At 34.0% G+C, this 13,043-nt stretch overlaps 1 protein-coding gene across 6 annotated transcripts in view; it reads left to right on the forward strand.

Moving 5' to 3' along the window:
* TUSC3 (tumor suppressor candidate 3) overlaps positions 1–13,043 on the forward strand; it is a 208,936-nt gene that overhangs the window by 95,644 nt on the left and 100,249 nt on the right. For all 6 annotated transcript variants that reach the window (XR_012513225.1, XM_039461087.2, XM_003935553.4 and 3 more), the window contains exons 4-5: positions 3,745–3,885; positions 8,767–8,907. Coding sequence is in view for 5 of the 6 variants with exons in the window: in XM_039461087.2 (XP_039317021.1) it covers positions 3,745–3,885; positions 8,767–8,907 (282 nt within the window). In the remaining variant the exon portion in view is untranslated. The remainder of the gene's footprint in view (positions 1–3,744; positions 3,886–8,766; positions 8,908–13,043) is intronic.

A 13,043-nucleotide genomic window follows, 5' to 3' on the forward strand; every position in this document is an offset into this window, starting at 1 on the left:
TATGTCTTTTTAAAAAATCCCTAACAGAAACACTCATGTTTCACTTTTTAAATATATTTTTATTTCATGACTATTGTAAGAAACAAAATTGCCAGAACACTGTGATCTGATCCTTGGTGTCATTGTTGGGGAAGCAGTATGGTGTGGATGGGGACTATAGCAGTTTGGAGAGAGGACATGCTTGACCTCAGTGGGAGAGGCACAGCTCAGTATCAGCTCTGTGGAAGAAATGTGGGCCACATGTAGCTAGATCTCTCTCAAGAAAAGACCTAAATACAAATTTTTATATGAAATTTCTCACTTTAAAATGTTGACAGTTAATTCATATTTAAAAAAAAACATTATGTGATATTGCTATCTTTGTGTTGAGTACTGAATGTAGGCTCCTAGTATATAATCATATAAATAAATGGTTATATATACTCATTAAATTCTTTTCTATGCTTTAGACATAATTATTCTAAAGTTTGGTGTATAAGAGCTGAAGTCAGTTGTTTTTAATTGAAACATTTCCTGAGGTTAATTTTGATTCAGCAGGAATCCTAGTAGAGAACTGCTTTGTGTTTCCCAAAACCTAGCCCTTGGCTTAGCAACAGGAATTTTCATTTTAAAAGACAGAAATGTGTAAAAGTTATAGCAGTTAATGAGTTTTATGAGGAATTTTAATCTACAAAAATGGAGAAATGTATGCTTTGCTTCACTTGAGAAACACTAAAAGATTTTTAATGCTTTTTTTTTCAACTGACTATTAAATCATATTTTGTTGAAGTACTTTCTCTGAATTGATGTTTTAAAGCACTGTCAGCAGTAATGTGGTGTCTGAAGATAATATTAATAACAAGTGCAGAAATTTGGTAATTTGTTGAGGACTTACTGGGAAAGTAACTTCAGTTGTACGTGATTCCATAGGAATGGCTGAGACTAGGTGTCTGATGATAGGCCAGTGGGTTGATGAACATGATGTGTTGGAAGAAGCTCTCAGCTAGGAAACAGGTCTGTGTTGTACTCTGTTGTGGGTAGCCCCAGGGAATTGTGCACTTTAAGAAAAAAAACTTAGAATTATATGAGATTTTAAGAATCTCTAAAGTTCTAGAACGTTAGCCATAGTATGGATTTTCTGATGGTTTTCATGTGGAGAGTGAGGAAGATAGGGATTTTCAGCTTCATAATTTTGTATTTACATGGTTGCTTTAGATGTCTGTATATTGATGAAAGAAACACACATGAACAAAGTATGGAATGGGAGAAGCACAGGGAAGAACAAACTGGTAATTGTGTGCCTTGTTCAGTTTAAAGAACATTACTAAATGTCCATTACATGGAAGCCCACTGCTGGGAAACGGAATAAGATAGACTACTGATGTACAGGGCTATATAACACTGATTATATACATTAGGGACATATTTTATATATGTTATATATACATGCTATATGTTATGTGTGTGATGTTTATACTGTATTGCACGAGCTTGTGCTTACAATTCAGTCTTCTAATGAAAAAGGTTTATGAAAAAAATATCGTAAAAGCCTGGCAAAAATGGTAAAACCCCCTTCTCTACTAAAAATACAAAAATTAACCTGGCATGGTGGCACATGTCTGTAATCCTAGCTACTTGGGAGACTGAGGTAGGAGAATTGCTTGAATCAGGACCTTGGAGTTAGAGGTTGCAGTGAGCCAAGATCATGTCACTGCACTCCAGCCTGGGCAACAGAGCAAGACTCCATCTCAAAAAAAGTAAGTTTTCACTGAATGGAGATAGAGTTGAGAAAGTATTATGATATCCTTGCTGGGAAGATTAAAATAAGATGATAATGTTAGAGTAAGTAGCTAGGCAGACATGAGCAGGGCAGGAGAGGGTCCCCACCACAGGTGACCATCATGTGATGGTCAGGTAGTGGTTAAACTTTCTTGCTAAAATAGTAATTGATTGCAGCTGCAGGGAAAGGCAGTCTTCCAGTAGATAGAAAACACCTGCAGATGGTAATCAGCTGCTTCCTGATAAGATCTTAGGACTCAAAGGAGTAGGCTCAAGCATGCACTCTAGAGACAAAATGGCGAAGTTTAACTGTTAAATGACCTTTGTCTGGGAACACCTTTTCAGGTATTTGTTACAGCAGCACCTGGTGTCTCTGAGACCACTGTTTGTCTTAGTCCATTTTGGGCTACCATAACAAAACCTGAGGCTGGATAATTATAATGAACAGAAATTTATTTCCCACAGCGTTAGAGGCTGAAAGTCCAGTATTTATCTGCCAACATCTTGTGAGGCATTTGCTGCTGGAGGTGACAGTGTGACAGAGTCAAGAGGAGGCTCAACTTGCACTTTTATAATAGTGCTGATCCCACCCATGAGGATGGAGCCCTCGTGGTCTAATCACCTCTTAAAGTTTCTACCTTTTAATACTGCTACAATGGTAGTTAGATTTCAACATGAGTTTTGGCAGGGACAAACACTCAAACCGTATCAAACAAGGACTGACTGTTAATCTTTAGCCGTAGTGTTTGAATAGTACTGATGTGTAGATAACATGGGGGTAAATCATAGAAATTTGATTGCCTTTGCAGTGCTAAAAATGAGACCTTTTTGATATAGAGTCATTTCTTTTTGAGTATTCATCTTGTTTGCACTAAGTTATATGAAGCACTATAAAATGATTTGGAGCTGTCTTGTAAATATGACTGCTGTAGTCAGAATTCATTTGTAGGGCAAGAACTGTTTTGGTCTTGACTGTATACTTGGTTATTAAACTTCATTGTTATGGGGAACTAAGGTTTTACTGCTGTATCATTTCCTTGATGTCATCTGTGATCTAATAAATGTTTATATATTGATTTTCATTTTCATTATTAGAAAATACTGAACTGTGTTGCAAATCAAGAGCTGGGTATCTCCTGGCCTTTCATTTTAAAACGTATTTTGTAATTCCTAGGCAACAGCAATTTGATCCATATATATATTTGTAGTTTATTCCTTTCTGCAAGGTAACTTAATATATGTTTTTAGATATTATATTGTTAAATAAGCATCATTTATACTAGGGAAGTGTTCTGTTTAGTGCACTTTTCAAATAGAAATTACTCGTAGAGAATATTTTTGAAATAAAGCCAATTTAAGACAGTTGGGTTAATAGAGAAGTTGAACAGAAAAAGACTATTATTGAGAATTTCTTCTCCATTCTCTGGTAAATTTTACTTGTGTAGAGCAGAAATGTTGGTTTCTCTTTCATAGTCATCATTACAAAAAAGTAAAGGCTTTACATGTCTCATAGGAAATTCAGACTACTTACAACTTGTTTGAAATTAATTCCATAATATGTTTATTTTTTAAATCAAATTCCAGTACTTTTTAAAAATAACTGCTTAAGTAGTGAAGTAATTAACGTGCTACCAAATTGCTGTTTCCGCTTTGCACTTTCAGTCTCTTATTTTTACCCTAACTGTAGAATTCAAGAAAGAAAAAGAATGAAATGATTAATAAAATATGGAGAATATGATGGATAACATGAATGATGTATGGTAAATGTGAGGATTAAGAGAACTTAGTCAAATTTACAAGTTTTTTTTTCATCCAGTAGTGCATTAAGATAAACAAAAACAAATTTACCTCTGGAAAACCACTTGGATTTCATAGTAAATGCTGTTTTCCCCAAATTTCTACAGAGAAAAGTGTAAAATGTTGGATTAATGATATATATCGTGGGAATGATACTATATTTAGTGATTTTTAACTCATATTTTACAGCTCAACATGAACTCTGCTCCTACATTCATGCATTTTCCTCCAAAAGGCAGACCGAAGAGAGCTGATACTTTTGACCTCCAAAGAATTGGATTTGCAGCTGAACAACTAGCAAAGTGGATTGCTGACAGAACAGATGTTCATGTATGTTTTTATTCTCCGCTGTTTTAATGATAGGCTGGTTAGTTTGGTTTTTTGGAGCATTTTAATAAGGCCACAGTATTTTTAAATTTCTCTCTGGTTATTTCTCCTTGCAGAGAGAAAACTATGTTCAATCACTGCAGATACATTGAACTTTGACTGTTAGATAAATTCAGATGGTTTTAAAAATAATGGTTCATTGATATTTTAAAAGCCATTAAAAAGCACATGATTTTAGCACAAGGTAATTTCAGAGGCTAAAAAATATATTTTCCATGGTTCAGTGGTAGTAATCAAGGAAATTCTAATTAAAAAGCAAGATATATAATTTTTATCTATCTATTGGGCAAACAGAAAAGGTTAATACCCACCTTAAAGCTATGTGGAAAAATATCTACTCATATTTACTACTTTTGGGTGTAACCATACTAATAGCATGTGCCATGTGTTTATGTAATTTAACTAAACAATTCCACTTCTAGGTATTTAATCTAAGGATGCAATCAAGGATGATTTAAATTTTTATCCATAGAAATTTTGAAAATAATACTGGAAAAAATTGAATATAAATCAAATGTCTAAAAATAAGAGAATAATTAAATATACTGTATCATAGCCAAAAAATGATTTGCAAGAATATTTTACCTAGAATGAAGCTCAAGATGTAAAAAGTTTAAAAGTAGGTTAGAAAAATAGTATTAGTTGATAGTATGATCTATTAGTTTGGTATAAAATGTAACTGTGAGTATAGATAGATATAGACAGTTTGTTATGGGAAGAAGTGAACCAAAATGTTGATGGTAGTTAATACTTATTTGGAGGTTTTATGGCCATTTTTTTCTCTCTCCTCACAACTATTTTCAGCAGTAGACAATTGGAACCAGTTATTTAAAAAAAAAATTATGGTGGCAGTAATACAGAAGCATTAATTTTTACTGTAAGACATAAACAGATTTCTGAGTCAAGGTGGTAATCTCCCATATGGTACTACTGTCGTAAAGTTACATCATTGGTTTTAATGACGTTTTGGTGACTAAACTTACTTCCTGATGCTTGGCATTTTTTAAATGATTTGGCAAATATTTTGCTATGCAGTGCATCATTTAATTGGTGCTAGACGTTTAAGAATAATATTGAAAGGGTACTCTTGTTTCCTTTTAAGAAATGTTAAATTTTAATCAGAAATTATTCTAACCTGTCTCCTTAGCACACTTATGTATTTTGTCGATAGATATACTTTGGGGGGGAAAAAAAAACAACTATATGTGGAAAGAATTTCTAAAATTTTTTAGAAATGAAAATAATACAGTGCTAGTGTATACCCTTTATTCAGGTTCAATTGTTGTTAACGTTTTACTCCATTTGCTTTGTGGTTGTCATTCTCCCTATGACACCCATGTCTCTTTACCTCTCTCCACACACACAGACACATATGCACAGTTTTTTTTTTCGGTAAAAAAAAATTGGGGTGAATTGCATATTGAAACAAATAAGCAAAGCATAGTTATCAACTTCACAGGTTTACATTTATATAATACTTTTATTAGAGCTACCACTAACCATATTACAATTTGTCAAGTGACCTAATATCCTTTACATTTTCCACCTTCAGTACAAGATTTGGTCTAGAGTTAGATAATTCATTTAATTGTCCTGTCTTTTAAGCTTCTTTTAATCTGGAGTATTTCTATAACCTATCTTTTTTCTTTAAAAATATTGACACTTTGAACAATACAGTCCTTTGATGCATTATGATCCTCATTTGATCTGCCTCATGTTTGCTCATGATTGACTTCTGCTTATGCATTCTTGAATATAATACTACATAGGTCATGTTTTGTTTTAATCACCTCTATAGGCACATAAAGTTCATCTGTTGTTCACTGGTGATACAAATTTCAAATATCTGATCAAGATGTTTCCCATTCTTTCACTGTATAATTACTGTTATTTTTGTCCTCCATAATTAATAAGCTGTCTCTGTGGAGATACCTTAACATTATGCAGATATCCTGTTGCTTCAAAATTTTTTTTTTAAGTTAGCATACATTGATGATTCTTGCCTGTCACAGGTTTTACCATTCTGATTACAAAATGATGTTTCCACTTGTAGCTCTTTCTTCGTATTTGTAGTTGGCCCTCAGCATTCTTCTGTAAGCAAGAGCCCCACTCTGTTGATCCATTCATCCTTCCATCCTTCCATCCTTCCATCCATCCATCCATCCATTTATTCATTCTCCAATTATCTGTCATTGGTATGAACTTATGAATTGTGATTTGTATTATAAATAATCTTAGATATGTTTTCTATTTGCTATATATTTTGGATTTTGACATTCTAAAAAAAATCTTTCTGGCTGGGGAAAGTATATCTCTCTTGGGGATAGCCAGTTCTTAAAGATAACAAGCCCCCAACAAGGAGCAAGTCTTTGATATACAGCTAACCAGTCCATAGCCACACTACATCTCTCTGGTCCATACACCCTGGAAGACAATATTCCTCTGCCTTCATCATCTCAGTCCAAGTACCAGACAGCTAAAGACCACTCCTGTAGCCCAAAGCCCACCAAAATTATTTAAACTAGTCAATCCTAAAGTGTTTACTCTGCCCTGCCTTGCCTTTCCCATGGAAATTCCCTATACCTTACACTAAAATTAACTCCAGATGGATTAAAGACTTAGACATAAGACCTAATACTATAAAAACCCTAGAAGAAAACCTAGGCAAAACCATTCAGGACATAGGCGTAGGCAAGGACTTCGTGACTAAAACACCAAAAGCATTGGCAACAAAAGCCAAAATAGACAAATGGGATCTAATTAAACTCCAGAGCTTCTGTACAGCAGAAGAAACAATCATTAAAGTGAACTGGCAACCAACAGAATGGGAAAAAATTTTTGCAATCTACCCATCTGACAAAGGGCTAATATTCAGAATCTGCAAAGAACTAAAACAGATTTACAAGAAAAAAAAAAGACGCATTCCAAAGTGGGCAAAGGACACCAACAGATACTTTTCAAAAGAAGATATATGTGAGGCCAACAAACATGAAAAAGTGCTCATCATCATTGGTCATTAGAAAACACAAATCAAAACCACGTTGAGATACCATCTCAAACCAGTTAGAATGGCGATCATTAAAAAATCTGGAGACAACAGATGCTGGAGAGGATGTGGAGAAATAGGAACACTTTCACACTGTTGGTGGGAGTGTAAATTAGTTCAACCATTGTGGAAGACAGTGTGGTGATTCCTTAAGGATCTAGAAATAGAAATTTCATTAGACCCAGCAATCCCATTACTGGGTATATACCCAAAGGATTATAAATCTGTTCTATTATAAAGACACATGCACACATATGTTGATTGTGGCACTGTTTACAATAGCAAAGACCTGGAACCAACCCAAATGCCCATCAATGATAGACTGGACAAAGAAAATGTGGCACGTATGCACTGTGCAATACTATGCAGCCATAAAGAAAATAGGAGTTTGTGTCCTTTGTAGGGACATGAATCAATCTGGAAACCATCATTCTTGGCAAACTGACACAAGAACAGAAAATCAGACACCGCATATTCTCACTCATAAGTGAATGTTCAACAGTGAGAACACATGGACACAGGGAGGGGAGCATCACATACTGGGGTCTGTTGGGGGGAGTAGGGGAAGGATAACATGGGGAGAAATGCCAGATATAGGTGACGGGGGGATGGAGGTAGCAAACCACCTTGCCATGTATGTACCTATGCAACAATTCTGCATGATCTGCACATGTACCCTGGAACCTAAAGTACAATAAGAAAAAAAAAGGGAGTGGTTTAACTTTTCTTCATTCTTATCTTCTGCTGCCTGACCACCCTGGTGTGTTTCCCATGTGGCCCTGCCTCTTGTCTCTAGGAGACCTTGTTTTTGTCTGATCTCTTATGTCTTCTCTCATGGCTGTACCTGATTGGTCTCTTGTAAAAGAATACTAGACAGGTTCTTCTTCGTGTGGTTTGTAATTTACTGCTATTTTTAACTGTTTTGGTGTTGAAATTGTTCTAGATTTGACTAATGATAACCTCTTCACGCTGGCCCTTATGTTCTTGTAACATATTTTTATCATTTTTCTTTAAAGTATGTTCTAATTTTTTGACAGTAATTTATTCCAGGTTCATTTTGTATCTCCCTATCTATTCTGCCCAGCACTCTATTAGTCATCTCTTCTAGGAGTTGTGGTTTCTTTTATTAGAGAATGTTACTGGAACCAAGATCTGTATACACATTAGAAATCATGAGTTCAGACCATTTGGATCTATTTCTAAAAATAGTCCTCATGCTTTAAAGGATACCATCAAGAAAGTAGCCCATAGAATGGGGAAAAATATTTGCAATTAATTTTTCTGCAAGATACTTACAGCTAGTGTGTCTGTATACATATATATATATATATATATATACAGCCCAGTGTGTCTATATATGTGTGTGTGTAATATATATACATATATGTATATACATATATATATATATGTGTGTGTGTAATATATATATGGGACTCTTGCAACTTAATAAAAAGAGAAAACCCAATTAAAAATGGGCAAAGGATCTGAATGGGCATTTCTGCAAGGAAAATATAGAAATAGCCAATAAGCACATGAAAAGATGCTCAGCATTGTTAGTCATCAGGGAAGTTCAGAGTTGTTTTACCTAGCCATTATGTTTTAAGGCATGTATCTTTGACTCATAAAAAGAATGAAAATATTGTTAATGCCGCATATGAAACATTGGGTGGCATATTTCTGAGTTATTTGTGTTGAAAATTAGGAGGACTAGAATATGATCAAGAGAAAAGTTTTGTCATTTTTCTCTCCCTTTTAAAATTTCCATTGCATTTTTGCAGATTCGGGTTTTCAGACCACCGAACTACTCTGGAACGATCGCTTTGGCCCTGTTAGTGTCGCTTGTTGGAGGTTTGCTGTATTTGAGAAGGAACAACTTGGAGTTCATCTATAACAAGACTGGCTGGGCCATGGTGTCTCTGGTATGTTAATATGTTGTGCTTTTTTTCTTTTTGTCCTATTCTTTGTACGCTAGTATAAGTTGTATAGTATTAAAAAACGAGCCAGATTATAACTATAATAGACTATAATTCAAGTCTGAATGAGAAGTAACTGTTTAGAACTTGGATAATGTAGTTTAAGTTTTCCATCAGTCAAAACTGTGCTATCTTCTTTCTACTTTTCACTACTAAAATGTAATGTTCCTTTGTGCTTGGCACAAGTGCTAAATAAATACATGTTGAATACTTCTAGAAATATGGTAAGTTTTGATCAGAATAATATCTCAGAGTAATTTGCAGGTGGTTTAGAAATTCAGCAACTTCTGAATTTCTCATTCAGCTCTTTCTTTTCTGACAGCTGTTTCTTGTGTCTCTTCTATGTGACTGATATTAGATACTGGGGATATAAAGTTAAGAAAGAGACTGCCTGTGAGAAATGCCTTGTGGGGATACAGAGGCATAAACAAATGGAGTAAGTTTATGTGTGCTATGATGGCAGTAAGCAACAGAGTATTACAGGAATACATAGAAAGACACCTAACCTAGAGTAAAGGAAAGACAGGCTTCCCAGATTATGACATGAGCTGAATTTTGTAGAGCAAAATGAAATTCTAAAGTCGGTAAGGCCAAGTATTCAACATAAAGTGAAGCCTGGGATATTCAAAGAACTATAGTTCTGTGTGACTGGAGCAATGATAGATGGCAAGGCAGAAGGGGTCAGAGATGACACTGGAGTTCAGCAGTTCCCAACTCATAGCCAGTAGCCAAAAATTATTTGGATTTTTATACACATAAGAATTTAGGTATAATTGAAAATAAAATCTCCTTCACAATAGGAAGGAAAAAATAAAGTACTTAAAAATAAATCTAGCAAAAATTGTATGCAATATTTATAAATAGAATCTTGAAAATGAGAATAGATACATACACATATATGTAGATAAACATATATCAGTGTATATCTATTATAGATATGTATTATGTCTGTAATATAATACAGTGAGACTCTGTCTCCAAAAAATAAAAATGTTATTAAAGATACAATGACAATGTATTATAACTACAATATGTTATATCTGTAATAACATAATACATTGTTTACAGCTAATTGTCAGTTTGTTTCTTTTGCTTTCTTGCAATAGCCCTTGATCCTTTCCATCACGTTTTCACCAAAAAATTAGGGATCTTGATGACTAAGTTGGAAGTGATAGGACAGACTGAGAAGCAGCCCAGGCAAGCGTCACCCTGAAGCAATTTCATTTTCTGCAACAATACCTAGAGCTCAGAAATTCAAACAGAACCTCTGTGGCTTTCTAGTAGATAGTCAAAATACAAATTAAATGTTTGGTCTTTTAAGAGCAGGGGAGATAAGATTTTTTAAAGGAAGTTTCTTAATACTGTTTTTTTCACTTTTGATGAGTAAGTTAAAGTGGATTAATTAATTGTACTCTATTTAAAGTAATTGGACATTATGGGTGATCTTAATTACCTTAGTCATTAAGTTCAAAAGTGTTTTGGCTTTTTTCCGTGCCAGTTTTCAAGTTGCTTTATTCAGTAAAGTTGCCCAGGTTTCTTGGTAAAAATGCGCCATTTTCAATGTGTCATTGCAAAATTAATACTTCTTACGTATTTAACAGTTAATATCTTGTCACTATTTTAGTCTATCAAAAATATAGTCTCATCTCTGAATTATACTCAAATAACAATAACCTACATTATTCTTACTCCTCAAGAAGAGCTCCGGAATTACTGCATTGTAAGCTAGTGATAATTAGCATTACTATTTACTGATCTCTTTCTTCTTTTGGGGTATGCTTCATAACTGTGCAAAGGAATTTATATTGTGAATAGTAGAAGTGTATAGAGTATAAATTCCCTGACATGGATGTCTGTTCTTACTCTGCCAATTTATACCACCTGTTTATTAAGTAATGCCATTAAATTACTTATAACTTAATAACATTTTAATATTTTTAAAACATGGAATATACAGAGATTGTATAAAATGTATTTAGGATATTACATTTTCTGTGTAGTTATTAAAATTTTCACTTTCAGTAACAGCTTATTTTAATATTCAGCTAAGATACTTTCAAATTAACTGATGGTGGTACTTAAATTTCATATTTTTCAGAAGAAAATGAAAACTTTTGATTTTCAAAACTATGTCCACTATATAGTGGATGTCTGTGAAATAATTATGAACCCAAAGAAGCATATAATGATTATTTTTCTTTTTTAAAATTCAATGTGAAATGTTTTTCCCAAATTTTCCGAATCAAATCTCTCATCAAAGTTCGTTGCATAGAATAGCTAAAAGCAAAGTAGCTGTAGTTGAAATGGTTGTGAACATCTTGACCCTTTGGAAAACTGTAGGATCTAAGCAGTTTGTTTTGAAAAACAAGGAAAATAGACACTTAGAAGAGGATACCTTGGGTCATTGGTGTTCTCAGCTCACCACAAGGATATAACCTCTAGATGTGAGAAAGATATCATGTGATTGTGTTCATTCATATTTATTGAATGCTTGCTTGTTAAATAAATGCGGAAAGTAAGTGTTCTCCCACTACAATGAGGTGTAAGGATTGGTATCTGCTTTGTACATGTAGTCATAGCATTTAGAATTGTGCCTGGCATGTAGCAAGTGTTCAATAAATATTTGTTGAATGAGTGAATGTTACATGAATAAATAAGTTTATGGGAATATTAAAACATGGGTTTTTTTTTTTTCCTGCTGTTACTTATAGCATTGTAGGTCATGATTGGGACTAGTACTTTTTTTTTCTCTAGAAATCTCATATATTCACATATTGATGATTCTTAAAATACTGATTCTGTGTTTCAGTGCATTTACCTTTTCTATATTTGTTCATGTTTATTCTTTATTGACCATTCAACAAGAATTTGAAAGCTACCATGTGTCAAGATCTTTGAAGAACCATGTGGAGATACAAAGATAGGTTAAAAAGACTAGAACATGAGCCCTGCCCTCAGGGACCTTACATGGGTAGTGAGGAAGATAAATCAGATAGATACATCAGTAGCATACAAATGCTTTGATGAACATCTGTCTCAAATCTTGGTGTCCCAACATGGTATTGTTTATGACTCAAAGCACAAATGTAGAAAACAAAATACTTCCCAAAGGACTACCTTTGAAAGTGTTCTTTGAATTAACTGCAACAAATATCTGAGTAGCTTTTTCAGTCTTGCTCTTTTCAGGATTATTGTCTAGTGTCACTTAAGAACCATTTCTGATACTGTATGAAACTTTAGACACCCAAGTGTCTGATTCTGTGGAGAAACAAAAAATTAAGCAGAGTTTTCGGTAGAAACTTCACAAATCTCAAGTCTTGGGATGTATGCTGGTGGTAAATGGATAAAATGTCCAAGTGGAAAGCTTCTAAAAAGAAGAATAGAATATTTTGCAGTCTTATGAATTAGAAATTACAATTTGCGGTGCACTGGACTGTTACTTGAAAATTTTCTGTGGCTAGCCTCAAATACAGAGAGAGCTTTGCCAAGGCCATAATCCAGCCATGGCTCACTGCATTCCCCAATTGGATTAGGGTGATTGCACATCACTATTGACAATATCAAGTTGACAAGGTTGACAATATCAAGTAAATTGAACAACTTTAAACCATCAAACAAAACCAACGCAAGAAGAGTGACTAAGTCTGCGTACTCCAGTATGGATTGAATCTATTGCTAAAGCAGTTGAATCCGTTGCCAAAATCTTCATTCCATGGTGAGTAACTCTTCTAAGCATTTGAGAAGACATAGTACTCATCTTATGTAAACTTCTCTGTGAATAAAAAAAGGGAAATGCCTCTGTTTTCTGAAGCAAGAATAACTTTGATTCTAATATCTGACAGGGACAAATATAAATAGAAAAATGTTAAGCCAGTCTTTCTCATAGATATAGATGCATTTATTCTGAAGAAAACATTGAGATAGTAAGAAATAAAAAGTAATACATTGTCAAGTTACTTCACTAATACAAGGATGGTTTACTATGTGAAAATTATCAGTGTAATTCTTTATGCTAATAGTTAAAAAATTGTCTTTGATACGTGTATATAGACATTTGATAGGTTCAGTGCTTATGTGGGAAT

Source organism: Saimiri boliviensis, chromosome 13 (genome assembly GCF_048565385.1).
Source record: "Saimiri boliviensis isolate mSaiBol1 chromosome 13, mSaiBol1.pri, whole genome shotgun sequence".
Classification (NCBI taxonomy): domain Eukaryota; kingdom Metazoa; phylum Chordata; class Mammalia; order Primates; family Cebidae; genus Saimiri; species Saimiri boliviensis.